This window comes from Muscardinus avellanarius (genome assembly GCF_963383645.1).
Source record: "Muscardinus avellanarius genome assembly, chromosome: 13".
NCBI lineage: Eukaryota > Metazoa > Chordata > Mammalia > Rodentia > Gliridae > Muscardinus > Muscardinus avellanarius.
The window spans coordinates 14,372,840-14,400,275 of NC_137799.1; the positions used below are offsets into that span (position 1 = coordinate 14,372,840).

General features: G+C 54.5%; 1 protein-coding gene across 2 annotated transcripts in view; it reads right to left on the bottom strand.

Annotated features, from left to right (window-relative positions):
• Positions 1-27,436, bottom strand: part of DAB2IP (DAB2 interacting protein) — a gene marked incomplete at both ends in the record, with an annotated part of 197,698 nt that overhangs the window by 144,992 nt on the left and 25,270 nt on the right. The window contains one exon of one of the 2 annotated variants that reach the window (XM_080708712.1): positions 26,525-26,627. The exons of the other annotated variant lie outside the window; for it this stretch is intronic. Coding sequence (XP_080564838.1) covers positions 26,525-26,627 — 103 coding nt within the window. Of the gene's footprint in view, positions 1-26,524; positions 26,628-27,436 lie in introns of those variants that run through there. 2 annotated transcript variants of the gene reach the window in all.

Sequence of the window (27,436 nt, forward strand, 5' to 3'; positions counted from 1 at the left end):
CCATTTTATCTGCTTAGAATGTCTCAGGCTTCCATTGTGGCCACTTCCAATACTCTCCTCCCTCAAAGGCCCCCCCCCTTTTTTTTCAGAAGCCCTCACCCCATGAAATGCAGGCGCTCTACAGACAATCTGTGTCTTCTGTAGCAACTTGCAGGCTCCAGGGCTGGCCAGGGCCCACCACAGGGCAAGGGCTCATTAAATATACCCAGAGCAAGGCCTGCCCTTTGGAACTCATTTCCAAAATCCCCGAAGCACCAGCTCTGCTAGACCTCTCCCTGCGGCCACGCAGCTGGACGATTAGAGCGCCATCTCCCTGCCCTGGTTAGCAGCACTAGGTCCTCCCAGGTGGCTCCCAGGGCCCACGCCCTGGCGTGTGTGTGCCCCAGCCCCTGCAGCTCACCTGCTCAGGAACCACAAATGCAAATGCCAGCGTGAACTGGGAAACGTGAAGCAGGCAGGGACGGGCTGAAGCTGTGGAGCGTGAGCACCCGGCCGCCGCCAGATGAACCAGTATTCAGAGAAGCTGCCAGACTGCGGTGTCAAAGCCTTCAGCTTGTTTAATGTGGGGAACAAAGTCACACTGAAGAATAAACAGGGCTGGGGCGTAGCCCAGTCGGAGAGCGCCTGCCTCGCAGGTGTGAGGCCCTGGGTTTCAACCCCAGCACTGGCCCCTAGGAACAATAACTCAAGAATTCTAGGCTCAGAACCCAGAGCGGGCAGAATCTTTTTTTAAAAGAAAAAAAGCCAAAGCCCTTCTCGATCCTGCTATCCCACTGGGGCCCACACACCAAGTCCTATTCTCTACAGAACCCAAACCTCCCACCAAGACAGACTCAAGACCAGACATCCTGGGTCAGCTGCGTGGGTCCTCCGCTACCCTGGCAAGTGCCATCCCCTCCCTGAGTCCTGCCTTCCTGCTCCGTGAAGCCAGGGAGGTGAGCCTAGCAGCTTCTGCCCTGCAGGGTTGTCATGTGAATGCTCAGGTGTCCCTGGGTCAGGAAGAGCCTGTAAGGGTTCACCCTCACCTCAACAAGCCGCCATGGCTCGGCCGAGAGGGCCCAGGGGTGTAGGGATGTCGCAGAGGGGCTGGGCGCTCGCGCAAGGGCCCCCGCCCACCTCTGTCCCTCCTCCAGGCTCTCACCAGGGCAGGGAACGGTTATCTTCAGAACTCCTGCCCAAGAAAGTCTGTTTATAGCACCATTCTGTTCTCCGAACTCCAAAGATGGTCACATGGCAGAAATGAATACTTACTGAGAAGTACTGTATGCCTGGTACCGTGCTCAATGGACTCTGCCTCTGAGCTATACACTAGCCCTCTGAATTTTTATTTTTATTTATTTTGTATTTTTTGCGGTACTGGGGACGGAACCAAGGGACATTCTACCTCCGAGCTACACCCACAGCTTGCTTGCTTGCTTGCTTGCTTGCTTGCTTGCTTTCTTTCTTTCTTTGCGGGGCTGGGGATGGAACCCAGGGGCATTTGACCTCTGAGCTACACCCCCTGCCCTATATTTTGTTCTTTCTTTTGAAACAGGTTCTCACTAAGTTGCGGAGGGCCTCACTAAGTAGCTGAGGCTGTCTGCGAACCAGGATCCTCCTGTCTCAGCCTCCCAAATGCTGGGATTACAAGCATGCACCACTGCCCCCGGCCACAGCTTTATTTTTTATTCTTTATTTTGAAACAGGGTCTCACTGAGTTGCAAAGGGCCTCACTAGGTAGCTGAGGCTGGCCTCAAACCACAATCCTCCAGTCTCAGCCTCCTGAATGCTGGAATTACAAGCGTGCGCCATCACACCCAGGTTTTTTTTTTTTTTTTTTTTTTTTTTTTGAGACCAGGTCTCACTAAGTTTCCCATGCTGGCCTCTAACTTGAGATCCTCCTGCTTCAGCCTCAGCCTCCAGTTAGCTGTGATTGTAGGCTTGTGCCATGTGTCCTACTTACTTGCTCAGGGAAGTGGGCTGACTTGTCCAAGGTGAGCTGTTATGTAGTGCAGCCTGGATCTGGCCACACTCTGTGTCGACACCCCCAGCCACCTCCTGGCTGCTCCTTGGGTATGTTCTTCCTCATTGCCACAAACTTCTGTGGTCCCTTCACCATGCTGGGTGCTGACCCAGTCCTGGGGCGCCAGGAGCACCAGTAGCCCCTGGGGTTGGGACAAAGGGCCAGGAAACCATAGACCTGCCTGGAAAGGTCCTTCCAGAAGGCAGCCTGATCCAGGGCTGCCATGCACAGGTGGTTCATGGGCCATCGCCCTGGAGGTGAAGTAACTGAGCCCAGACGCTGCCCTTGGCCCGCGTGGGGAGTATCTAGGGATGGCTCCTCTTTTGAGAGAATATGTGGAAAGGAAAAGAAAAAGAAGGAAACAGAGAGTGGAAATGAAGAAAATACAACCCTAAAGCCCAAAAGCTCAACTCTTGCCCTTGGTCCCAGGCCCCAAGAAGAAGAGCCTATTGACTTGGGTGCAGGGCCTTCCCTGGCTGGTGCCACCATCCTGGATGTGCAATTCGGAGGGGGTACCGCTCAGCTCCAGGGTGGGGACCGTCCATGCTGCGCCCAACAAGGAGCCTGGCCAGCCGACCCGCAGTCATCCGCAAAGTCTGGCCTCTCGCTTAGTAGGGACCTTGCAAGCCCAGCGCGTCAGGCGCCCCAGTCCACACTCCCCGGGCCCTGCGTGCTCCCCAGCAGTGGGTCTGCTCTGGCTCCTCCTTGTGGCTGTGAGTGCTTTAAAGCCCGAGATCTTGAAAATCCAGCCCTCTAGGAGGACAGTGCGCCAAGGGCAGGGTGGTCACACCCTCCTGATTCCCCGGCCCCCTCCCGGTTTTATAACTGAAAGTCCCCCATCCCGGGAACCCCCCCCCATGCCCAGGCACCTCAAGAGAGGCCGAATCACGTATTCATTCATGCGTTCATCTGGCAAATATTCACAAGCACCTGGGTCAGGAGTCAATGGTGGAAAGCCATGCAGGGAGCTGCCCTCGTGGGCAAGTGCAAAACACACGAAAATATCCTTTTTTCCCTGCCCCTTTCCCTTCTGCAAATCCCGTTAGGTAGAAGAAGTATTTTAAAGTATTAAGTAAATAATTTTCACTGGGCATGGTGCTGTATATACCTGAAATCCCAGTACTTGGGAGGCTAAGGCAGGAGAATCTTAGGTTTGAGGACAGTCTCAGCAACTTGGCAAGAGCCTGTTAAAAAACAAAAAAAGAAAACAGGAAGCCGGGCGTGGTGGCGCACGCTTATAATCCCAGTATTGGGAGGCTGAGACAGGAAGATCACACAGGTTCAAAACCAGCCTCAAATACTTAGTGAGGCTCTCAGCAACTTAGAGCTTGTTTCCAATAAAATATATATTAAAAAAAAAACAGGTCTGAGAGTATAACTCAGAGGTAGAAAGCTCCTGAGTTCCATTCTCAGTACCACAAAAAAAGAAAAGAAAAAAAAAAGAAAAAAAGGGTTGAGGTTATAGTTCCACGGTAGAGCCCTTGGGTTCAATCCCCAGTACCAAAAATAAATCAATAAGTAAATAGGTTTCTTATCATCGTTATGTTCATATAAATGAAACTAATTTTTTTTGCTTATCCCAGAAAAAAATAGCCAAATGTGGCAGGTGAGTGGTGCTGCCTATAACCCCAGCTCCTGGGGAGGCTGAGGCAGGAGGATCGCAAGCGTGAGGCTAGTATACACAACTTAGTGAGACCTCTTCTCTGCATAAAAAAGAAAAAGGGCTGGGGGTGGAGCTCAGTGGTAGACCACCCTGAGTTCAATCCCCAGTGCCAGAAGCAAAAAAGCGGCCAAACTCGAAGTCATATTTGACAGTAGAAAAGGAATATACAATATTATGGTATAGCGGATATGTATGCCTTCGCGGGGATCTTGTTTAGTGCTTTGTAAAGGAAAAACTCTAGGAAAAAAATATTTTCTTTTGGTGCTAGGGATTGAACCAAGCGGGCATTCTACTTCTGAGCTACACTTCCAGCCTTTTTTATTTAGTTTATTTTTTATTTTGAAACAGAGTCTCCCTTAAGTTGCTAAGGCTCACCTCGAACTGGCGAACCTGTCTCAGCCTTCCACGTGCTGGGATTACCAGCATACACCACTGAGCCTTGCTTAGGAAAACAATTTTGTGTGTGTGTGTGTGCGTGCACACACACACACACACACACACACACACACACACACACATATCTGGGGGAGGTATACATATAAGTTAAAACTGTGATTCATACAATAAAGAAAACAGTTCTTCAGGCAGCAACTAGCCGGGAAGGGTCACCACCTTTCAGACATATGGTCAGGGAAGGCCTCCCGCCGGGGCCAGCTGAGAAGGGGCCGGCAGGGGGCAGGCAGGCAGGCAGGCAAGGTTCGAGCCCCTTGGTAACAGGCTGGAGACAGCTGCCTGGGCCTGATGGAGCAGGGGAGCAGGACCTGTCAGTGTTATTTCCAAACACCCCCACCTGCCCCTGGGCAGCCAGAGGCCTCACCCCAAGAAAACCCCAGCAAATCACAGCAGCTCAAAGCCAGAGGTCTTCAAGCGGCACTATCTCCACCCTGTCCCCATGCCCTGTGGCGCCTGTCATTCATGGCCAAGCCTGTCCCAAGCTGGCTGTGAACTAATCTCTCCTCCCAAGTGGGCGAGTGACCATTTGGTGTCCTCCTCCTGCCGGGAGGGGAGTGGTGGTGTATTTTTAAGCTCGGAACGACTGACATCTGTTAATTATTATTTGTCAACTTCTGTTTTGCTTCCGCCCACACCATTGCCCAATCTACCTGGCAGCCCCTGTCCTGAGAAGTGGAAATATTACCTCCCAAGAGAGGAAGTTTGGGGGTGCAGAGGCCCCTCACAAGGGCCATTGAGGGCTCCCAGCCAGAGCACGGATTATCTGATTTAAAAAAAAAAAACCCACAGGGCCGCCGGCCGTGGTGGTGCACACTTATAATCCCAGTAATTGGGAGGCTGAGACAGGAGGATCACGGTTCACAGGCAGCCCCAGCTACTTAGTGAAAGCCTTTGCAACTCAGTGAGACCGTTTCGAAATAAAGAATAAAAAATAGTGCGGGAGGTATAGCTTGGAGGTAGGATGCCCTTGGGTTCCATCCCCATTACCACAAAAACAACCAAAAACCACTGCAGAACTCTGCCCGCACCAGACACTAGGGGTGCCCGCCCATCCTGGCAGCCACCTTGTGCCTAAGAGCTGACCTGGTAATCAGGCCGGCCTTCTGCTTGCAGGGCCCAGAGATGTCCAGGCTGAGCCAGAAACAATCACGCTGCAAATTCTATGGAGTCTAGAGAAAATATGAACCACAAACAGCCACGCTGTTCCTGTTGGAGAGAGGGGGCCGGACTGTAGGGGGACAGGCACCTCTGCTGGCTTTGTGCAGGCTGAGGGGCCTGCATCCCAGGGGGGTGGGGAGAGGAGCTCTGCAGGCTAGGGACAGCTGGGAAGCTGAAGGCAAGGGCTTGCAGGACCCTGAACGCTGAGCTGAGAAGTTGGGGTTATGCCCAGGGGAATGACCCCCCATAAGACCAAAGTTTAGAAAGGTCTCCTGGAAGGGCGAGGAAGGGGAGGAGAAGCAATCCAAGAATGGGCTATGGCTGGGTCCCCCCAATAGCCGTGGGGGCAGGAGCCGGTGCCCAAGGGGAAATGGAGTTTTGCACGCTATAGGAAAGGAAGGGAGGGCAAGAAGAGAAACCACCTTGCCCTGGTTCCCTGGCTGTGACGCAGGGCTGGGCTGTGCAGGCTTCACCTGCAGGTGAGAGGCTGGGGCCTGGGGAGGGGCTGCACGGATGAGGTGGTGTGTGTGTGTGTGTGTGTGTGTGTGTGTGTGTGTGTGTGTGTGTGTGTGGCTTTGGGAGTGGAACTCAGAGACATTCTACTTCCAAGCTATACCCCATGCCCTATTTTTTATTCTTTATTTTGAAACAGGATCTCACTGAGTTGCAAAGGGCCTCACTAAGTAGCTGAGGCTGTCTGCGAACCATTTACAGCAGGAAGGAAATGAGCTTTCGTGGACCAGCGGGCGTGGCTTTAGAGCATCCAGTGATGGTCACTTCTTGCCACCTGGGAGAGCAGGATGGGGTGAGATTCCCAACCATGCTGTAGACACCCTGGGCATGAGCAGGGATCCCAGGTGAGAGCGGCAGGGGAGAGGAGGAGGGTACCCAGGATCCTCAGAGAGTCTCAAGACACAGAGGCTCTACAGAGGGCGCAGGGCACAGAGTCGGGAGAGCAGAGCAGGCAGCCGAGATCCACCCAGGAGGCTGCCCGAGCCGGAGCAGGACCTCACAGTGCTAACGCTCCCGTGTTTGCAGGGAAATGGGTGGATCTGGAGAATATTATACGAAGTAAGATCAGCCAGTCACAGAAAGTGAAGGGTCGTATGTTTTCCCTCATTGAAGGAAGTAGGGAGACATTGGCATATAAAGAGATTCTAGATAAAGGAGGACAAACCCCGGTGGAACAGTGGCAGGGTCTAGGGGGAGAAGGGGAAAGAATTAAGGAAGGAAGCACTCCATTGATGCTGTGTACATAAATGGAATTATCAACGCCGATCTCAATATATGAGGGGGAGCCGGGGAAGCTCACCAACTGCTCTGTGCGTGTGCACTCTGGACTTCATTATGATGTGAGACACGATGCACTAATAATTTTTTTAAAAAGCCTTCTGTTGGGCGTGGTGGTGCACGCTTGTAATCCCAGCATTCGAGAGGCTGAGACAGGAGGATCGCGGTTTGTGGACAGCCTCAGCTACTTAGTGAGGCCCTTTGCAACTCAGTGAGACCCTGTTTCAAAATAAAGAATGAATGATAGGGCAGGGGATATAGCTCAGAGGTAGAATGCCCTGGGTTCTATCATCCCCAGTACTGCAAAAAAAAAAAAGCCTGCTGCATGCAGGTCTTGAATTAGGGAATCAATTTATCGATTTGTATTAGCTATCCCAGTACTTCCAAGGACCCGTCGGGGTTGGCACTGTTATCCCATTTTACAGATGGACAGGTCAGCAGAGAGCAGCTCAGGTTCTTAGCTGGCCAAGCCCATCCTGCACCCACCAGATGGGGAGGGGAGTGGTCAGCACTGGCTGATCCCTGGTGGGGAAGAGGTTCCTAGGAGCAGGAAGGGGACCAGGGAAGACAGGCAACTGCTCCTCCAGCTGGGAAGGGGGGAGGGCAGGGAGTCTGGCCAGGGCTCTGGCTGCTTCCTCCAGCAGCTGGCCGGGCAGCCAGAGCGGGAGTCGGGCAGCCAGAGCGGGAGCCGCCCATCTGAGCGGAAGGATCTGAAAGGCTGCAGCAGGGGGTCAGAGCCGGGAAGAACCTTTAGTTCTTGTTCTGCCCTGAGGATCCAAAACTGAAGAACAATGACCACTGAAAGGGATTTGATGACTAAAATTTGAGAGTTACTAAGTTTGGCAACCAGGGTGGGGCAGCCACAGTGACGCAAACTGACTCCTACCACCAGCCCCCTGAGGTCCCCGGGTCCCCTATTTAACTCCTTCTGCCTCCAGTCCCACCTCAAATAGGAGTCTGCTTTCTAAGGGTCTTGTCATGGGGTTGGGGAAAAAACACTTCCAACCCTCAGAGGGCTTAGAGATGAATGAGATCCCCATTCAGTCCCCCGTTGACACCTAACACCTAAGCCAGAAAGAGCAGTGTTTACTTCAAAGGAATCTATTCCTAATAGTGGAATTTCAGGCACCAGAGTTGGTCTCCGGCACTTAGAGATCATCATATCGCACTCGACCTAAGTGTAAGGACAACTTCAAATCTCACCAAATTCTTGCTAAGGAAAATCCTAAGATCTGCCTCTCTTTCAACCTCTCCTCTCTGAGAAGCTTGGCCTTATGTCGTCCAGTGGGGAAATGTCTCAGTCTGCTCTAAATCAGGGCCTACCACCTGGCAGACATTCCACAAAGATGCTTTGACTCCATCACCCCGGGGAGCAGCTCGGTTTTGTCACAGAAGACTGGAAGGCCTCCAGAGTGCCAGAGTGCCAGGGGCACCCTCCCGACCACCCCCTGAAATGTGCTTTCACATTAGAATTTCTCTCTCCATTCTAAAAGATGGTATTGTACCTGGCCGGAGGGCTTCCAAGCACATGTAGATTTGATCCTTTATTTTTTTTTTATTTATATTTTTTGTGGTAGTGGGAATGGAACCCAGGGGCATTCTACCTCTGAATTACACTTCCAGCCCCCCCCTTTTTTTTTTTAGTTTGAAAGAGGGTCTCACTAAGTTGCGGAGAGCCTCACTAAGTAGCTGAGGCTGGCTGTGAACCTACTATGATCCTCCTGTCTCAGCCTCCCAAATGCTGGGGTTACAAGTATGTGGCACCACAACCAGCTGGTTTGGCCCTTTCAAGTTCAGAGGAATCTTTCAACATCATTTTGATTCAGCCCAACTGTCTTCAACCATTACTTATGTATTTAGCAGTACTGGGGATTGAACCGGGGTACTCTACCACTGAACCATATATCTAGCCCTTTTAATTTTTTTATTAAAAAATGTTTTGGGTACTAGGGATTGACCCCAGGGGCATTCTACCTCTGAGCTATTCCCTTACACCCCCCTTTTATTACTGTTTTGAAACAGGGTCTTGCTAGGTTGCTGAGAATCTCTATAAGTTGCTGAGGCTGGTCTCAAACCTGTGACCCTCCTGTCTCAACTTCCCAAGTACTAGAATTACAGGTGTGTGCCACTGCACCCAGCTGTTTTCAACCCTCAAAAGAACTCCAATAACTCCAAAACTCAGGCTAAAGTTTGTGTGGCACACACACACACAGCTCCGCCCTGCCTCCCTGCTCACCAAGGCCGGGGCTCACATCAGTAACCAATCACGGCATTCTTTTCTGCTGAGCAGAGCTGTGGCTGCAGAATCCTTCTCAAAGCACAGGTTTGCTTTGTCGCGTCGATAGGGGATGAAGAGCCTTCTGCCTGAGTATTGTGCCTATAACATAAGTTCCTTCTTGGGGAAAAAAATGTTTCTTAAAAAAAAAAAAGCCATTGAATTTAACAAGTATCCGTAACATGCTCATTATGTGTTTATGGGTCTTTTATTGTCTTTGCCTCTGTTCACTCCCCATTCTTTTGGGGCCAGCACCACAATTTTCCTTGGGGAATTCTCCTTTCCTGATTCCCAGGTCCATGGAGAAACAGCCCAGAAATGGGCAAACAGGGGGAAAGAGACAGACAGACGGCTATTATGTCTGATAACTCACTCGGGCCTCCTTGGGTTCTTCAGATACACAAGCCTGTGAAGTCCCTTCACCTGTGACCTGGGTGGGGACTTTTGTCTCTTGTACTTGGAAGCACCCTGGCTGCTGACCCCTATACGAACACTGAGCGGGGCACTGTGCGGTGACGGGGAGGTGACGGGGTCCCTGTCCTCAGGTGATTAGACACAGACTCAAGTAACCATAGGGCTCCGACTCCAGCTGGGAGCCACAGCAGATCCAGAGACCGCCTCCACAGAGCCTCCCATGAGTGTCCAGCCTGCACCGGGCCCCCACTCACCCCCTGCACCCACAGATCTCCCCGGGCCCCAATCTCCTGTCTGTAAGCTAAGGCCCGAGGAGGGAGCTGCAGGGTCCAGGCCTCGCGGGGCCGCTGTGACAAAGGCGCCCCCGGGGCTAAACCAAAGCCCCACTCCGTGGGTTTGGGGGGTTCCTGTCCCTTGGGTGAGGGAGGGTGGGGGCAGAAAGGGAACCCACAGAAACCATGGGATCCCTCCCACCAGATGACAGAGACAGAGGAAGCTTCTGGTCTAAGCCTTTCCTACGTCTAGAACATTTGCCAGGTCTGGAATTGGGCCTATTCAGCGGGGTACCCCACACACACCGCTGACTTCTTACCCACCAAGTAAATAAGCCCCCAGTTACTCGGGCTCCCCACTGAGGCCAGTCCTCAGGCCCTTCTGCCCCAGGCAGCCAGGCCCTGGCGAGGTGCCTAGGCCTGGGAGACGGAGGGTGAGGGCCAAGGGCAGGCCAGCAGGAGCCAATGCTCAGGGCTGACCCGGCCACCCACCCTTCAGCGTCTTCTTTTACTCCAGCTGCTCTGCCCCACCCTGGCTCCAGGTAGAGAACACGCTGCAGCCCGCGCACCCTGAGCACAGGACGGGGAAATTCAAAGCTAAGAGACACATTGTCTGTCGTCTCCTTCCAGCCCCCACATCCACTACCAGCAGCGCCACCCACCTGCCGCTGCAGCCACCGCCGCCTTTAAAAGGCCTTTGTGGGTATTCCCCTGCTTCTGCGCAGCACTCCCTCCTAAAACCGCATTCGGGGGCTCTGAATTACCAAAATCAATTACTCTAAAGAGGAAGTCAGGCAGACAGGCAGCAGAATAAAGACAGCAGATAATTCCCACTGGCAGGTAATTGTTCCCGGGAGAATTTCAGATAATAAAAGAGGAATGGAAAGGAAAGGATTTTCCCCAGAAAGGCAGGGGAAGAGTGTGCATTGATAAATAGCAGGCTGCTCCCTTCCCGGCGGGCTGCATCCCTGCAGAGGGGACCCCGGTGGGGCCATGGGATCCGCTGGATGCAGTTGGGGTCCCGCAGGCCCAGTTCTGGGGATAAGGGGACCTCAGGAATGAGGACCGGGTGCTGGGGTCCAGTTATACACGGATGATGACTGGCAGTTAACCTCTCTATTCAGGTGTCTCTCTCAACACCCAAACTCTTTGAGAGTAGGTCCTTGGCTGCCACACCTGGCCCGGGCTGCCTCCATGAAGGACCTGCCGATGACCCAGGTGGCGAGGGAGAGACAGGTCACCGGTGAATCTGGAGCCCATTACTAAGCTCTGTAAGTCTTGGTGTCCATGACTGTATTGCAGGTGATAGCATCACACTATTATATAGATGCCTACAACACCACATCTCCAAGAGTGTCTCAGAGCCTGTCACCGGGCAGTCCAAGAAGAAAGAGTCCTCCTGTCAGAGCTTTGGAGCATTCTGGGGTAAAATGGAATCGGGAATCCTTACAGCAGGACTTCTCCGAGTCTTTAAAATTGCTTCCATGGATCGGTACCATACAAGCCAGGCATGATCATGCAGCTTTCCCTAAACCTTCCTACAGAGTGTCTTAAGAGCCTGGCATTCCCGGGACGTCGCTGGGCTGTGCAGACACCTGGGATGACAGTCATGACTACGCAGCTATGAGGGATGGGTTGGCGGGCCCTAGGAAAAGTCCACGGAGGGCACGGTGCTTGGGATAAGTCCTGTGAGAAAGAGGGATTCTGAGAATATGGACAGGTAGGGGGTGTTCCAAGTAGCAGGAACTGTCCCCAGGAGCGCAGAGGTAGAGAGATGAGGTGCTGGGTCCTGGTGTCAACTTGTGAGTGGGAGAAAAACTGAAAAGACAGGTGGGGAGAATCTTGGGTACGGATTTTTTTGGGGGATGCTCGCGATTGAGCCCAGGGGCATTCTACCTCCAGATGGCACCTCCAGCCCTTTATATTTTTATTTTGAAACAGGGTCTCACGAGGTTGCTGAGAATCTCGCTAAGTTGCTGAGGCTGGCCACAAACCGGCAGTCCTCCTGTCTCAGCCTCCCAAGCACTGCGATTATAGGTGAGGGCGTTTTTAAGGTTCTTGGATAAAACTACTGACTTCCCTCTGAGTGTTTACCATGCGCCAGGCACTGAGTGTAGGCCGGTTCTTACAACGCACCCATGAGGCAGGTTCTCTTGTGTTTTTTGCTTTGGAGTCACATTAAGTGACCGCTGCTACCACTCAGCCACTAAGTGGCAGAGTGGAGGTTGGCCCCAGGACCATTTCAGACCCGTGCCCCTAACCACTGCACTTCCCACCCACACCAAGGAGCCTCAGCACAGCCACTGACTCCTCAGCATCAAAGCGTCTGCCTGTACCTTGATTTCTTTTTTCTTTTTCCTTTTTCTTTTTAGTCTTTTTTTTTTTTAATTTTTGAAACAGGATCTCACTGAACTGCAAAGGGCCCCCAAAGTAGCTGATGCTGTCCACGAACCGCCATCCTCAAGTCTCTGCCTCCCGAATGTTGGGATTACAAGCCTGCCCCACCACGCCCGGCTTGATTTCTTTATATTCCTTTGGACAGCACTTCCCCAATACATAACTCACTTGTTCTAAATATTTAAACATCTTTTCAACCATTCATCCGGGAGTGGGCAAGGAGGTGCCAAAACGGCACGTTGGCACCGAGGAAACGCTGGTCCAAAGCTGGCGACGTCTCCGAGGAGAATTGTGTCTCCACGCGCGTTGCGGCCTGTGGGGGGGGGGGGGGTGGAGCTGCCCTAAGACGGGGTGCACCCGCCACTCAGCACCTCCATCACCCTGTCGAGAAGCCAGGCCACTTCCTGCCCTCGCACAGGGAAGGAAGCAGAATTGTTTGCCTTGATTCAATTAGGTAATTAACTAGACAATGCAGGAGAAATTCCAGCAAGGACATAAATACTTAAAATCCCCACAGTAGTGGGTGAAGAGGACTGTAAACAACAAACAGGAAGCCAGGCGCAAGGGCGGGCAGCAGTGAGGCGGGCCCTGCCCGGGCGGGTTCTAATTGCCAGCTCTGTGATAAGCACATCACGAGCATTACCTCACCTAGGTCTCAAAACAACTCGGTGACGTAGGTGCCACTATTATCCTCATTTGGTGGAAATTGGGGTGCAGGCAGAGAAATGACTTGCCTGGGGGGCACCCACCAGGGACTTGGCAAGCCCAGCTGAGATCCCGGGCCTGCCTGGCCTTCCCCCACGCCCCGCTGCGCCTCCCTGGAAGCACACCCGAGATAAAAAGGGGCCCTACCTGGATCTGGGCCAGATGGAGAAACTGAGGCAGGATGAGACATCTCCCTACCTCCCCAAGTGTCCTGCCTGCCAGGCCTGGGGCCCTGGCAGTGAGCTGCCCATTGGGAAAAGCGGGAACCTTAGGAAAGGTGATCTCGGCGATTCTGTTCGCAGCCTGCTGGGCAGCCGACCTGGCCACTCCTGCCGTGCCATCTACACCAAGACTGACAACCGACTGCAGCCTCTCCAAGGGCCCGGAGTGCTTTCAATCCGTGGGTAGACCCTTGAGATGGAGGGAGGCAGGAGCCCAATCTCAGGCTTTTGTCAGTACTAGAGATTGAACCCAGGAGTACTCTACCACTGAGCTATGAGCTACACCCCAGCCTTATTTATTTATTTAGATTAGATAGTGAGGATTGGACACAGGGGTGCTCTATCTCTGAGGTATGCCCTCAGTTCTTTCTATTTTTTATTTTGCAACAGGGTCTCCCTAAATTGCGGAGGCTAGCCTTGAACCTGCAACCTTCCTGTCTCAGCCTCGCAAGTAACCGGGATGACAGATGTGCCCCACCGCGCCCGGCTCCTCCTTTTGTTAAAACTTCTTTTTCTTTTGGAATAGGATGTCACAAAGTTGTTGAGGGTCTTGCTAAGTGGCTGAGGCTAGCTTCGAACCTGCATTATTTTGAGATCGGGTTTCACTGAGCTGCCCAGCCTGGACTTGCAGCCATCCTGCCTCCACCTCTCCAGGCTCTGGATGACGGTGTGCACCACCTCGGCTGGAGCCCCAGGTCTGTTCCGCCCCACCGCCTCCCCAGCGAGACAGCTTCTACACACCCGCCCGGGCGCCTTAAACCGCAGCAATAGGCCGGCAGGGGAGCGTGGATGCCAGGCGAGGAAAAACTCCAAGCACCTTAACAAATCTTCTCTATTAAACCCTTTCTCTATTCATCAAAGTTACTCCCTTAAAATCCCATATTTATAATTCTGTTTGGCCGATTGGAGTCCCTTTGTAGTGTTACAAGAAAAGTAAATAAATAATTCATACAGTCTCTCTAATTCAGATCTTTCCCTATCCAGAACTGCCTTAACCAGAGACGGTAAATTCTGGAAAGGAACAATGACTAGAGTCATTGCCAAGTGGTTTTTTTTTTTTTTTTTTTTGGTACTGGGGATTGAACCTAGGGGCATTCTACCTCTGAACCATGCCCCTAGTCCTATTTTTAATTTTTTTTTATTTTTAAATTTTTATTTGTGTGTGTGTGTGTGTGTGTGTGTGTGTGTGTGTGTGTGTGTGTTACTGGGGGTAGAACCCAGGGGCTTTTCTACTTCTGGGCTATACTCCCAGGCTTATTTTATACTTTATTTGGAAACAGGGTCTCACTAAGTTGCTGAGAGCTGAGAGCCTAAGTAGCTGCGGCTGGCTTCGAACCTGTGCGATCCTCCTGTCTCAGCCTCCCACACACTTGGATTACAAGCGCGCGCCACCACGCCCGGCTTTTATTTTTTATTTTAAAACAGGGTCTCGCCAACTTGCTAAGGGTCTTGCAAAGTTGCTGAGGCTGCTCTCAAACCTGCCGTCCTCCTGTCTCAGCCTCCCAAGTACTGGAATTACGGGTGTGCACTCCCACGCCTGGTCCAAGCCCCAGGTATTAACAATGCAAACAATAAGCAATAACAAAAACACATCTATTCCACATCTGCAATATGTTCTCTCCTTGTTGTGTCCATTTTCACCTAACACCTTAAGAAATGGGTATTATTGTCTCCAGTCTGAAGATAAGAACACTGAGGGTTAGAGAAAGGAGGTAACTCTTGTCTGAGGTGAAAGGGTTAGGAGCTGCAGCCGCCAGGACTCAAATAAAGTCCTGTTTGAAGAGCCTCAGGCCACACACCTGCTCGGCCCCTCTGCTTGGCCAAGCTCCTCTGCAATGGAAACCAGCTTCTCCGTTCACCTCTTAGCGAAGCCCAGGATTTGGTGGCCATCCACAGACCCTTGTTCCGAAATGAATCAACACCTTTCCCTGAAGGGGGAGTGTGGGAATGGAATTAGCATCAACACCAAGATGCCAACAAGCTGCAGGGGACGGAAGGAGCCAGCTTCAGGGCCACTCATGAAAGCCTGTCTTCGCGCATGCTCATCCCTTCGTGGGGCCTGGATGTAGCCCTACCTGCTCCCCTCTGGCTGCTCGGGGTCAGCGTTGCAGTGGGGAGCTGGAGACATTGACCCACTTACTACCGACCTCCAGATCATGCCTTCCCTACCCTTCCCTGCCCAGTTGCACCTGGTCTCTGTGTTTATACTTTTCCTAATGGCTCCAGAGGCAGCCAAGCAGCTGGAGGGCAGAGCCGCGAATGCCTGCTAAGGGTAGCTGTGCAGCCCGGAGGCCCTGCACTCAGACCTGGCTCTGTCTGGGTGACCTGAGGCAAGTCAGTCGTCTTCTGTGGACCTCAGTGTCCTGCTCTGCCACATGGAGACAATACTGGGACCTCATATTCTGATGTGAGAATGAAATGTGCTAAAGCTTGGAATTAAATACTCATGCTTATACCTGATGCATGAGCCGCTACGTATTTTTATTAGAGCCCAGAGAAGTCAAGCGCCTTGCTCAGGCTCACACAGCCAGCGGATGGCAGGGGGGTGCTGACATCAGTCCGGCTCCTGCCGAGGTCTTCCTCAACACAGAGCACAGTCCTGGGGAGCTTCAAAGTGACACAGCCCAAGCACCTACCATGCGCCAGGGGCTTCCCTAGGCCTGCAGTTCACAACAGAACCAAGTACAAAGTCCCAACCAACAGTCTGTTTTTCTTACATACACACAAGTCAACAAGTGGCTCAGAGTGAAAGTTCCCAAACCCTGGCATCCTCCCCCATGCAGAGGTGAATGGTGATCTCATCCGTGTGACTAAGCCGCCGCCGATGCCAGGAGCACTCTCTGGGAACCCAAGGCTTGGCGGTGCTGGCTCCCGGCCCCACAGAGCCAAGGCCGTGGCACAGTTGGGCTTCTCACTGAGCGCTGAGCGGGATCCCAGGCTCCTGGATCTGAAGCAGAGGATCGGAACAGGTGTGGAGAGCCTGCTCGGCCGTGAACCTGCCGTGAAGCTCCAGTAAACCCTGGCTTCTGACTGCCAGGTTCTAAGTGGATGGGCCACACCAAAGGATTTCTAGTGGTCTGTCCAGCTCAGGTCTGTTTCAGCTCCCTCCCGCCCATCGGGGTCTGGGCCTAGCTAAGAGGGAGCAGAGTTCTTGAGAGGCCAGGGTTAGAGGACAAGGGGCATTCAGATGAGCAGAGGACAGGCTGGTGCCGCTGGAGAGACTATTGCAGGCTACCTAGAAGAGCCGGCTTGAACGGGGGCCCCACAGATGGGGGAAGAAGTAAAACCCGGCCCTAGCGGTCTAGGAGCGTGGAGGGCGGCGAGCACTGTGTTAAAGGTGCTAAAGTGTCCCAAAAAGGTCCAACAGGGCAAGCCAGGACAGAGGAGCCCTTCCCCCGAACTTCAGCCACCAAGAAGACAGACAGACAAACAGACCTAGCTTTAAAACTTGGAAAAACTAAGCCGGGTGTGGTGGCGCACGCTTGTAATCCCAGCATTTGGGAGGCTGAGACTGGAGGATTGCGGTTCGCGGACAGCCTCAGCTACTTAGTGAGGCCCTCTGCAACTCAGTGAGACCTTGTCTCAAAATAGGGCTGGGGGTGTAGTTCAGAGGTAGAATGCCCCTGGGTTCCATCCTCAGTACTGCAAAAAACAAACAAACAAACAAAACTATAAGCCAAGTAATCCAGATAAACACTTTGCCCCAGAGCTGGATCCTCCCAGAAGAAACAAGAGAAAATGGGGTCCTTCTCCTACTGGGGTGCAAAGTCCTGAAAGGAGAGGTAGGGATGTCCAGATGTCTTCTCAAATTTAAATATTTTTTTCTACTAAATACTATGAAGTATCACCTATAGAAAAGCCAGGGAGTATGCCCTGCACTGCACTCTTGATTAAGCAGTAATTAAACTCTACAATCTTCAATAGCTCCCCACTCCCTACAGCATCTTATCCACAAGTCTTCTTGTAGCACTTGAGGTCCTCAACCTGGAGCCCCAGCAGGCCTTTTCTGCCCTGCTCCATCACAACCTCACCCCTGCCCTGTGCCACTGCTCCCTGCTCCCTGCTGCTCCTCAGTCCCAGCAGGAGATCTGCTCTTGGCCTTCTTGCTATCCTGTGGCTTTGCTTAAAACTCTACCCCTATCGAGGCAGGTACAGTGGTGCACACCTATAATCCCAGTACTTGGGAGGCCGAGACAGGAGGATTGCAGGTTGGAGGGCAGCCTCAGCAACTTAGTGAGACCCTGTTTAAAAAAAAAAAAAATAGGACTGGAGTGGAGGGTGAATGCTGCTGGGTTCAATCCCCAGTACCATAGGCCGGTGCCAGAACCAGCAAGGCTGGGATCGGAGCCTGCCATGAGGCAAGGCTGGTGCTGGGGCCTCCAAGGCCAGGATCAGAGCCTGCCGAGGGGTGAGGCCAGTGCCAGGGCCAGTGAGGCCAGGATCAGAGCCTGCTGTGAGGCAAGGCCGGTGCTGGGGCCTCCAAGGCCAGGATTGGAGCCTGCCGAGGGGTGAGGCCAGTGCCAGGGCCTCCAAGGCCGGGATCGAAGCCCGCTGTGAGGCAGGGCCAGTGCTGGGGCTTCCGAGGCTGTGATCAAAGCCTGCCGAAGGGTTAGGCCAGTGCCAGGGCCAACAAGACCAGGATCGGAGCCTGCCGTGAGGCAAGGCCGATGCTGGGGCCTCTGAGGCTGGGATTAGAGCCTGCTGAGGGGTTAGGCCTGTGCCAGGACTAGCGAGGCCAGGATCAGAGCCTGCCGTGAGGCAAGGCTAGTGCTGAGGCCTCTGAGGCCGGGATCGGAGCCTGCCAAGGGGTGAGGCTGGTGCCGGGGCCAGTGAGGCCGGCATCGGGGCCTGCCATGAGGCAAGGCCAGTGCTAGAGCCAGCGAAGCCGGCATCAGAGCCTGCCAGGTGGCCAGGCCAGTGCAGGGGCCGTCAAGAGTGGGATCAGAACTTGCAATGTCGCATACACAGAGAAATATCACAGAAAATAAAAAAACCAGATGCTTTCCCTAATATGCAAAAACTAGGAAGAAATGGGTATTAGGAGATCTAGTTGAAGAAAGGGCCCTATAGAGGAGCAATTAAGGTGACCAATCAGAGGGGATGGGATGGGGGAGGATGGAATCTCTTTAAAACTCATGATGTATGTAAACAAATGTATCAAAGTTAATCACCAATCAACCATGGGATCAAGGGAGGGGGAGGGAATGGGACAGGGATTGTATAAAGGCTAATTGGATGATGTGTGCTTGTATATCTTCACAAGTCTTGTATTCCAATGTGATGTATAACTACAATGCACCAATTAAAATATATATACTCTTAAAAAAATCAATCCCCAGTACCAAAAAAAAAATAAAGAAAGAAAGAAAGAAAGAAAGAAAGAAAGAAAGAAACTTCCCCTATTGGAGCTGGAGTATAGCTCAATGGTAGAGTGCATGCCTAGTATGCAGGAGGCCCTAGATTCCATCCCCATCATTGCAAAAAAAAAAAAAAGGAAAGGAAAAAAGAAAAATCACTATGTTTGGGTAGTGCTGGGGGTGAACCCAGGGGCATTCTACCTCCATGCTACATCCCCAGCCAGCCCTACTTTAATTTTTATTTGGAAACAGGGTCTTGATAGGTTGCTGAGAGTCTCACTAAGTTGCCAAGGCTGGCTTTGAACCTGCGATCCTCCTTTTTCAGCCTCCCGGGTACGGGGATTACCAGGATGCATCAACACACCTGGCTTACCTCTGCTGTTTCAACCAGCCCCTTTCCCTCCTGTCACCTTCTGGCTTGAACTGCGCTCCTCCTAAGAGGAAAAACTCGGGCGCGGGGCCTGGGGGTGGACCTAGGTGCTGCCACGGGATCTGGGGCGCGGCCTGGAGAAGTGGGCCCAGGCTCCAGGATCTGGGATCTGGGGCGCGGCCTGGAGCAGAAGTGGGCCCGGGCTCCGCGTGCTGACTTAGGAAGTGCGTCCCGGTGGCCAAGCCATTCAAGTGAGATAACAGCCAGAGGGCTCTGCACAGCGTCAAGTGCGACACGAACCCAAGGGATTACGAGGTCTATTTTTAACTCCCCACATCCTGGCCGAAAAAACAAATCCCTCACACACCCCACAGATTCCTATCGGGGGCTGACAGGGCCTTTTGGGAATTCTCTCCTCTCGGAAGCAGCGCCAGCTTTGATGGCCTCCCTCTGCCGGGAAGGCCTGCGGGCCCGGCTCTCGCCAGGCTGGCTTCCATTATGTCTGGCCAGGTCCTCTCTGTCCCCAGCAAACAGCCATTTCCTGGTGGCCTCAGTTGTCACATATTCTCCAGTTGGGACAGCCAGACGGGTCGCCAGATGCTGAGAAGGGCCACTCATTTCTCCCCCTTGTCATTTCCTCGCAGTCCCTCCCAGCCCTTCTCTGACAAGGCGTCCTGTGCTGGGTCACCTGCGCCAGGGTCTAGGCGGGGACAAGCGGGTGGACAGGCAGGCTGCTGAGGCGACAGGAGAAGGAACATTCAGTAACAAAGTAATGGGTCCCACCAGCCTCCATCAGCAAGGGACTGGGGACATCTGAGTCAGAGCCAGACAGCATCATCGCCTCGCTCCCAGCATCCCTCAAAGCTTACCCCAACAGGGTCTTTCACAGGCACCAGCCACCATGACCCACAAGGACTTGGGGGCCTCCCACATCAGGACAGCGGCCTCCCACCCAATAGCTGAGTTCCCAGGGACACTGCCTATCGCCCCGGCCCCACTGTCCAAGTTCACCCACATCAAATGACACTGTGGTGACCCCAGCACAGAATCTCAAAGGAAAAAAATATCTCACTCTGACCAGGGAGCTGTCCACTCGGACAGCCTCCTCCTGGCTCACCTTGGCCTCCCGGGGGTACTGGACCCAGGGACAGAGGAGCTGTCTCATTTTGGCCCTGTGAGATCTGCCAAGGGTGCCCTCCCCAGAGACTAGGTTTCCTCACTGAAAGTCACAGGAGATCAGACTAAAAGAACTTCTTTTTGTGTGTGTGTATGTGTGGTACTGGGGGTGGAACCCAGGGGCTTTCTACCTCCGGGCTGTACTTCCAGACCTACTTTATACTTTATTAGGAAACAGGGTCTCACTAAGTTGCTGAGAGCCTCACTAAGTAGCTGAGGCTGGCTTCGAGTCTGTGGGATCCTCCTGTCTCAGCTCCCAAGCACGGGGATTACAAGTGTGCGCCACCACGCCTGGTTTAAAAGACCTTCTTTATGAAAGCACTTTACATCCCAGGGCAATTTCAACAAATGGTTTGTTTTCCCATAAATCTTAGTCTTCTTTAGCCGGGCATGGTGGCACATACCTGTAATCCCAAGTTCGAGGTCAGCCTCAGTTATTGAGTGAGGCCTTCTGTAACTTAGTAAGACCCTGTTTCAAAAAATAAAAAGAAATAGGGCTGGGGGCTATAGTTTGGAGGTAAAATGCCCCTGGGTTCAATCCCCAGGACTTAAAAAATAATAATAATCTGTCTTCCATCGACTCTTTCTCCTTTGGCTCTGGGGCTCATGATCCTCTCCCAACTCAAGGACAGACCCTTTCCAAGGAGGTTTTGAACATCAATAACTGCAACTATAGAAAACTCACACCTGGAGCCACATGTGTGAGTCCCTGGCACAATCACCAAGACACCTCAGCTAAGCTCTATTCTCACTCACAAGCTGAAGTTCAGCCTGCAGGACTGACAGGTGGCTTCCCACCCTGCCTGTGGGCCTGCCCATCTTTGATGATACAAGTCCCCAGAAGAGACTTTTTTTTTTAAACTGGAGATTGAACCAGGGACATTGTAGCTCTGAGCTACACCCCAGCCCTTATTCTGTTGTTGTTGTTGTTGTTGTTGTTTTTTAAACAGAGTCTCACTAAGGTACTGAGGCTAGTCTCGAACTTGCAATCCTCCTAGCCTCAGCCTCCCAAGTACTGGGATTACAGGAGTGCACCAACATGCCTGTCTCGGGATAGACTTTTTTTTTGTTGTTGTGTGGTACTGGGAATGGAATCCAGGGGCATTCTACCTCTGAGCAATACCTCCAGACCTATTTTTCTTTATTTTGAAACAAGGTCTCGTTGAATTGCAAAGGGCCTCACTAAGTGGCTGAGGCTGGCTTTTAACTTGCACAATTCTCCTGTCTCGGTGGGATTACAAGCATGCACCACCACGCCCTGGCAGGATAGACTTTTTAAAATGCAGATTGGGAAAGGGGCGAAGCTCAGTGGTAAAGCACTTGCCAAGCACAGGTTATAAGACCCTGGGTCCAACCTATAGTATGCAAAGATGGGGGATGAGGGAAGGGGAGACAGAGGGGGAAAGCAAAAAACAGAAACAGAAGTAGAAAGAGAGAGGAAGAAAGAAAGGAAGAAAGGGAGAAGACAGATTAAGAATGATCCCAAAGCAGGCAAGATGCCTCTTCACAAACCCAAGACAACCCTGCCTGTCCCTCCCTGCTGGAGCCAGCCCAGCCCGCAGCAGGGACTGAAAGGCTCCCCCTTTGACTGTATTGAGGACTGGGGTCTGGTGACAATGCTCTAAGGCAGAAGCATTAACGCCAATACAATTCAAAGCCATTCCAACACTACAAAGCCCAAGAGCATTTACTAGACCAATGGCAGCCTTGCGGGCCCCACCCATGATGTGGGCACCGAGAAGAGGCACAGGGCCAGGTCTGTGACCTCAAGAAGTTCAGAGCCCATCGTGGGAGGCAGACGCACCCACGCAGAGCAGAAAGCAGGTCTGGTGACAAGAGCTGTGAGCCAGGCTGCGCAGGGGGACGGCGCACCTTCAGCAGGGTGATGGGACCAAGCCCAGGTGACATTTGTGCTAGACCCAGAGGTAAGGAAGAATGTGTGCAGTGGAGCAGTGACATGGAGAGCCGGCCTCTGGGAGTCGCAGGCAGAGGCATCCCGGGGCAGAAGGAGAGTTGGGCCTTGCTGCTCCAGGCCAGGGGCGCTGGTGACGCCGTGATTGGCAGGGAGCCACCTTCAGAGAGAAGATGCATGCTGGCGCCGGGAAGCTACCTGTGACGGCCAGGGGCTAACGAGGCCTGCTTCAGGAAGCCAGGCTGCGGGTAGCCACCCGGCCACGGGGATTGGGCCAGGCTGGGGAAGCTTGCGAGGGAGAGCAGAGGCCCCCACAAGCCCCTGATCTCGTGGCCCTGGCTCGTGGCCTGGGAGGGAACTCCAGCTGTTCATTCCCAGAGCCCCAAGATGCCCTCGGCTTCTGTTCAGGACCCCGATCCTGCCCACCAGCACCCTCTGGCAGTGTTCAGAGTGTGTAAGACTTTCATCCTGAGCTAAGCCACCCTACCACAGCACCCTAGGCCTCCCCTGAAACCTCCCACTCTGCCCAGTTTTCTCGGCCCACAGGCTCACCACGCCCATTTCTAGCATAACTCTCGGCACCATACCTTGCCCTCCAGCCCAGCCCTTGCCCATGTCCTGAGGCCCTGGGGCCTCTCTCTCCCCAGAAATGCAGACATTAAGTATGATCCGTGAAGGACAAGGTTGGAAAGCACTCAGCAGGTCTAGCTGAGCCGCCTCACCCCTCCCCTTCAGAGCTCAGGACACTAGAGCCTCAAGCGATGGCCGGCCCTGCCCGCGATCCCACCGCCCCATCATGGCCCAGGTCTCCCAGAGCCCAGGCAAGGGCTCTGGCACCAACACCATGAGCAGTGAAGCCGAAAAACAGCAAGATAGCACCAAACAGGCCTGTGGCTACCGTCAGGGGACCTGGGTTCAAGTCCCCACCCCGCACCTCCCCCTCCCCTCCCACACATACGAGCACTGTGGACATGTCACTGCAGCTTCCTGGACTCCAGTGACCTCATCCATGAAATGGGTGTTTAATAATTCTGTGCCTTTAGCAGGATCAAAGAGGATACAGGCAGAACAAGCACACTGCAGCACGCTGGGAAAGGAATACTGCTGAGATCTAGGCTCTAGGCAGGGCGCCCTTTGCCCCAGCCCCCAGCCCAGCCCAGTGGGCTCAGGTGAGACATTTCCCTAGGGCGGCTATGGCCAGCACAGCAGTCCTCCAGAGGGGTGAATGGATTTTCACCAGATTTACAAAGCAGATGTGCCCACCCCACTCCCCTCTGCCAGAGATTCAGGCTCCACACCCCCAGCTAGGAAGGTCAGAGGGCACCATGGGAGGATGGAAGAAGACATATCTAGGGGGGGTCCTCCCTGCTCTCCAGGGTCCCCACCACTCTGACTGAGAAACCTGGTCACACGGGCCTCATGCGGTGTACTGCCATCCTTCTAGAATGCAGAGGCCAGAGGTCTTTGGGGCCACAGGCCTGCCCCCTGCACACCCACCAGCTTCACCCTGTCCCCTTGACTTGTCCCATAACCCCTGACATCCACCCAGGGGGCTCCCCCAGGTCACGATCGCCTCAGCGCCAGTGTGTGTGGCAGCCTGACACTTTACAGCTGGGAGAAGACGCAGAAAGAAAAGGCAACCGAATCCAGAGTGAAGCCAAGACGCGGATTCAGACCTCCTGGGGCTCATATCCCATACTCTCTGCCTAAAAGGGCCTCGGGGTGAAAGTTCTGAAATCGTGCCACACAGGAGGGTGGAGAGGGTTTTCAAGGGCAGATTTCCCAGATCTGGAGTACAGATGAGGAATCTGCATTTTAACTGGTGCCCCAGGTGCTTATGATAAAAGCATCCCAGCACAGACCACAGGCCCAGGCTCTGAGAGCGCTGGCATGTGTGCAAGCCCACACACACACACACACACACACACACACACACACACACACACTCCTACACAGCATGCATTCCAACAGGAGACAAAAAGTAACAATTAGAAAGACACATGGGCTCTACAGCCAGGGGCTGAGCTGGGGAAGCAAGCCAGCCCCTTATTGGCTATATGACCTTGGGTAAGTCCCTTGGTTCCTCTCAACCTGTTTCTTTATAGGCAACAGGAGGATAAGAAAATGGTCAACCCCATGAGGGTTAAAAATTCAAGAAAATATGCGTAAAGCCCCCAGCATGGGCCCGGCACATAATAAACAATAAATGGTGCGCTGGTTGCCAAACTCTGTTCCAGGGTGCTGGCTGCCCGAGGGGAGGAACATTATACCAGGCACTGGGGACCTCGGTGAAGCCAGTAAGAGATGCCCGAAGGGCTGTGCTGGAGCCAGCGGGTAGAAGTTAACAGGGACACAGATCTCTGCTTAAAACAGGATGAAATTTTTAACATATTGAGGATGCCCAATCATGAAACCAGCTGCCTGGTGGGCTCAGGATTATTGGAGGATCCGAGCAGAATAGCCTAGCCCTTGGCCAGGTGGGCACGCAGCAGCGCAGAAGGAAGAACGGGGAGGGGGTGGGTGGCCAGGATGGACTTGAAGGTGACTGTGGGCCGAGTGCTCCCCGGTCAGCCCCTGTCCACATCATGCTGGCTAACTGATTCCTTGTTCTTCCCTGATATTTACAATGGTCACCTCCAGGCATCCAGAGGAGGTGGAGAAAGGCCTACAAACCCCAGGAAGCCCTGCACCCCCCGGTGTGTGTGTGTGTGCACCTGTGCATTTTTCTCTAAGATTAAAAGGAGCTAGACTTTACCCGTTTTTAGGCCAGTGGAAACTGAGGAATGGGGGTGACCGGCTCCTCAGGCGGCAAGATGGCTCAAGGGCCTGGGTGCAAACTGTTCAAGGCCGCTGCTGTCCTATGAACCAAGTGCCTTACTTCACTACTTCGGGATTCTTGAGCTCAGAGGGGTGCAGAAACCTATCCAAGGACACAGAGGTAGTGAGCAGAGGAGTCTGAGGGTTGAACCCAGGTTCTCCGGGCCCCAGAGCTGGTTATTTGGTTTGGTTTTCAGCCCTCAAAAATGTATGGTCCTGGGTCAAGAAAACACTTTCTGGCGTCAAGAAAGGAGTTAACATTGCAGGTGAAATAATGTTAGAGAATGATCTTCATGGTGACGATCTACATACTTATCCACCCATAACTAAAATTAAGATAGAACACCTCCCCCCATAGCGGAGGGGGGAGCAGGGCGCATGTCAGAGAGTAGTAAAGTGTGTGCCATCCAGAAACCAGAACAGTCCACCTCTGGATTCCCCCGAGGGCTCCTGGGCTACAGGGCTTTGATCCCTGTTCCCATTCTGCGGAGGCTCCAGGTGTTTTCATGGTAGGTGGGGTGGGCCAGGAACCGGAAGAGACCTTACGTCAATCACCTTCAATCACCTGCCGCCGCTGGCACGAAGTCTGGTGCAGACTAAACCAAAAACCACCCCAAACCTGGTGCCCCGGGGGGCATGCCTGGCTCCGGGCAGGGAGGGTGGCTGGCTATCACCAGCCCCAGGTGAGGTAGAGGGTTTGAAGTTCGGGGACCTCGCTGGAAGCTTTGGGAATCGGTAGGCTGGAAAACGCCCCCGGGCCACCCCAACCCCTGCGGTCGGGAGGCCGGCTTCCTCGTGACACCCCGCTGTCCTCTCGCGGTCAAAGATGGGGGCAGACCGCACAGCAAAGTTTAAAGGGTCAACGCGAGGGACTGTCGGTGCAAGGCGTGTAAATAAAGCCCAGCCGCGGCCCACGGCGCACCCCTCGCAGAAGAGCCCCCAGATCCTCTCGAACCCCGGCCCCGGCTCGACTCGCCGCCAGCCGGCGCGGACCCCCGACCCGACCCAAGGCCGTGGCCAGCTTTTACCTCTACGCGCCGGCCTGGCCGCTGGGCGCTGCCATCCCAGAGGCGCCGGCGCCGGGGCGGCCCAGGGCCAGGCTCGGGAAGTGGCGGAGTCTCCGGGCCGCGGGGCCCCGGGGTCCCAGGGCGGCGGCAGCAAAGTTTCCGTGGCGCCAGCGGGGCCCGGCTCGGCGGCCCGGGCAGGAGCGCGCTCGGCCGGCTCCGCGCCTCCCCCGGCGCCGGGCTCCCGGCCACCGGCCGGCCAGCCCTGCCAATCGCAGGCCCGCAGCTCCGCCCGGCCGGCCGGGGCTGGGCGGGGGCGGGCCGGGGGCGGGGGCGCACCTGCTTGGTCAATCGCGGGGCAGGACCGGGCAGGGCGGACCCCTCGGCTGCGCACACGCCCCCGCCCCGCCCGGACGCACGCCCCCTCCGCCTCCCCCGGCCGGGCCAGCCCCAGAAGTCCCGGGAGAACGCCCTGGCTCTCGCCCTGCGGCTCTGGGGGGTACCGAGACTCGGTTTTCCTTCCCTGGGCCACCCCGCAGCTCCCCCTCCCGCCAGGAATCTCGTGTCCGCTGACCCCTTAAACTTTAGCGCGTCCAGCTCTGCTCTCCGACCTCCGGCGCCGCACTGATGGGGGGACCTGAGCTTCGGGGGAGCTCGGCGCGCAGGGAAGTCGCGGCAAGGCGCTCCGGTATCCCCACCCGCGTAAACTCCCGAGGACCCCCGCTGCTCCAGCCGATTTCGGGAGCACGCTCGCAATCCGCTGCAGCGGGGGCCCAGACTTCTCTTGGAGACACGGGGAATAGTCAAGTTGGTCGGTTTTATGGTCCCCTTTTCCAGATAGGAACACTGGAGGCCAGAAGGGGGCGAATGCCTTTCGGACCTGACGGCGAGACCTTCTCAAACTAGAGGTGAGCTGGTAGAGTTCTCCCCATCCCGGTGCTGCACGCCAGGGTTCGCCCCGCCTGGCCACCCTCCGCCGCCTCCCGGGGTCAGGGAAGAGGACCAGGCCCAGCAAGCCCTAGTGGAGCCAGCGCTTACCTGGGCTGCAGAGGCTGCCTTCGCAGAGCGCGCCGGCCGGAGGCCCCAGCAGGGGCAGGGAGGCCCAGGCCAGGGCGCGGGAGGCCGGGCCACCCGCTCCCATGCCCGCCTGCCCCGGCCGCGCCTCGGCCCGCCGGCCTTCCACCCTCTGCGGCACCTGTGGGGCCAGCGCGGTGCCCGCGGCCTCGGCCTCCGGGGTCGGTGCGCCGAGCTCCCCGGCTCCTCGGGCTGTGCCAGCCCTCGCTCCCTCTGCGGCGGCCGGGGCAGGGCGCTATTTTTAGCGAGAGCTGCTCTCCCAGTCAGACAGACAGAACCAGTTAACTCGGCCGCTCGGGAAGGGCCAGCACCCGGAGCTCCCCGGAAAGGCAGCCGCGGCTGGGCTGAAAGCTGATCCCTCGCATTCCTGCCGGGCGAGGCGGGAGGGCGGGCGGGAGGCCTTCAGAAGGACGCCGTGGGCCCCAGTGCTCGCCCACGATGGGCTCTTAAACTCCCTCTGAAACCTGGCTCGACTTCTGACGCTGACCTCAAGCCTCGGAGGATGTCCCATAACATCCCCACCTGCAGCCCCACCCTTTTTGCTGGTCTCCAACACTGAGAGTTGCCCCTCAAAAATGGGGGCTGGCCCTGGCATCCCGCAGATTCAGGCAGGCTCATCACTCAGAAGCCACTAGTGGAAGGAAGGAAGGAAGGAAGGAAGGAAGGAAGGAAGGAAGGAAGGAAGATACAGGGTCAGTAGACTCTGGGCAATATATAGAGAGGGACTAGGGGGGGGGCACTCTGAAATGGGACAGAACTCCAGATCCAACACTTGCCTGGCAGTGTGACCTTGGCAAGCCATCTCACCTCTGTGTTCTATTTCTTCTTCTGCAAAAGGGAGTTTTAGGACCCAGAGAAATGTGGGAGACCCTTTTG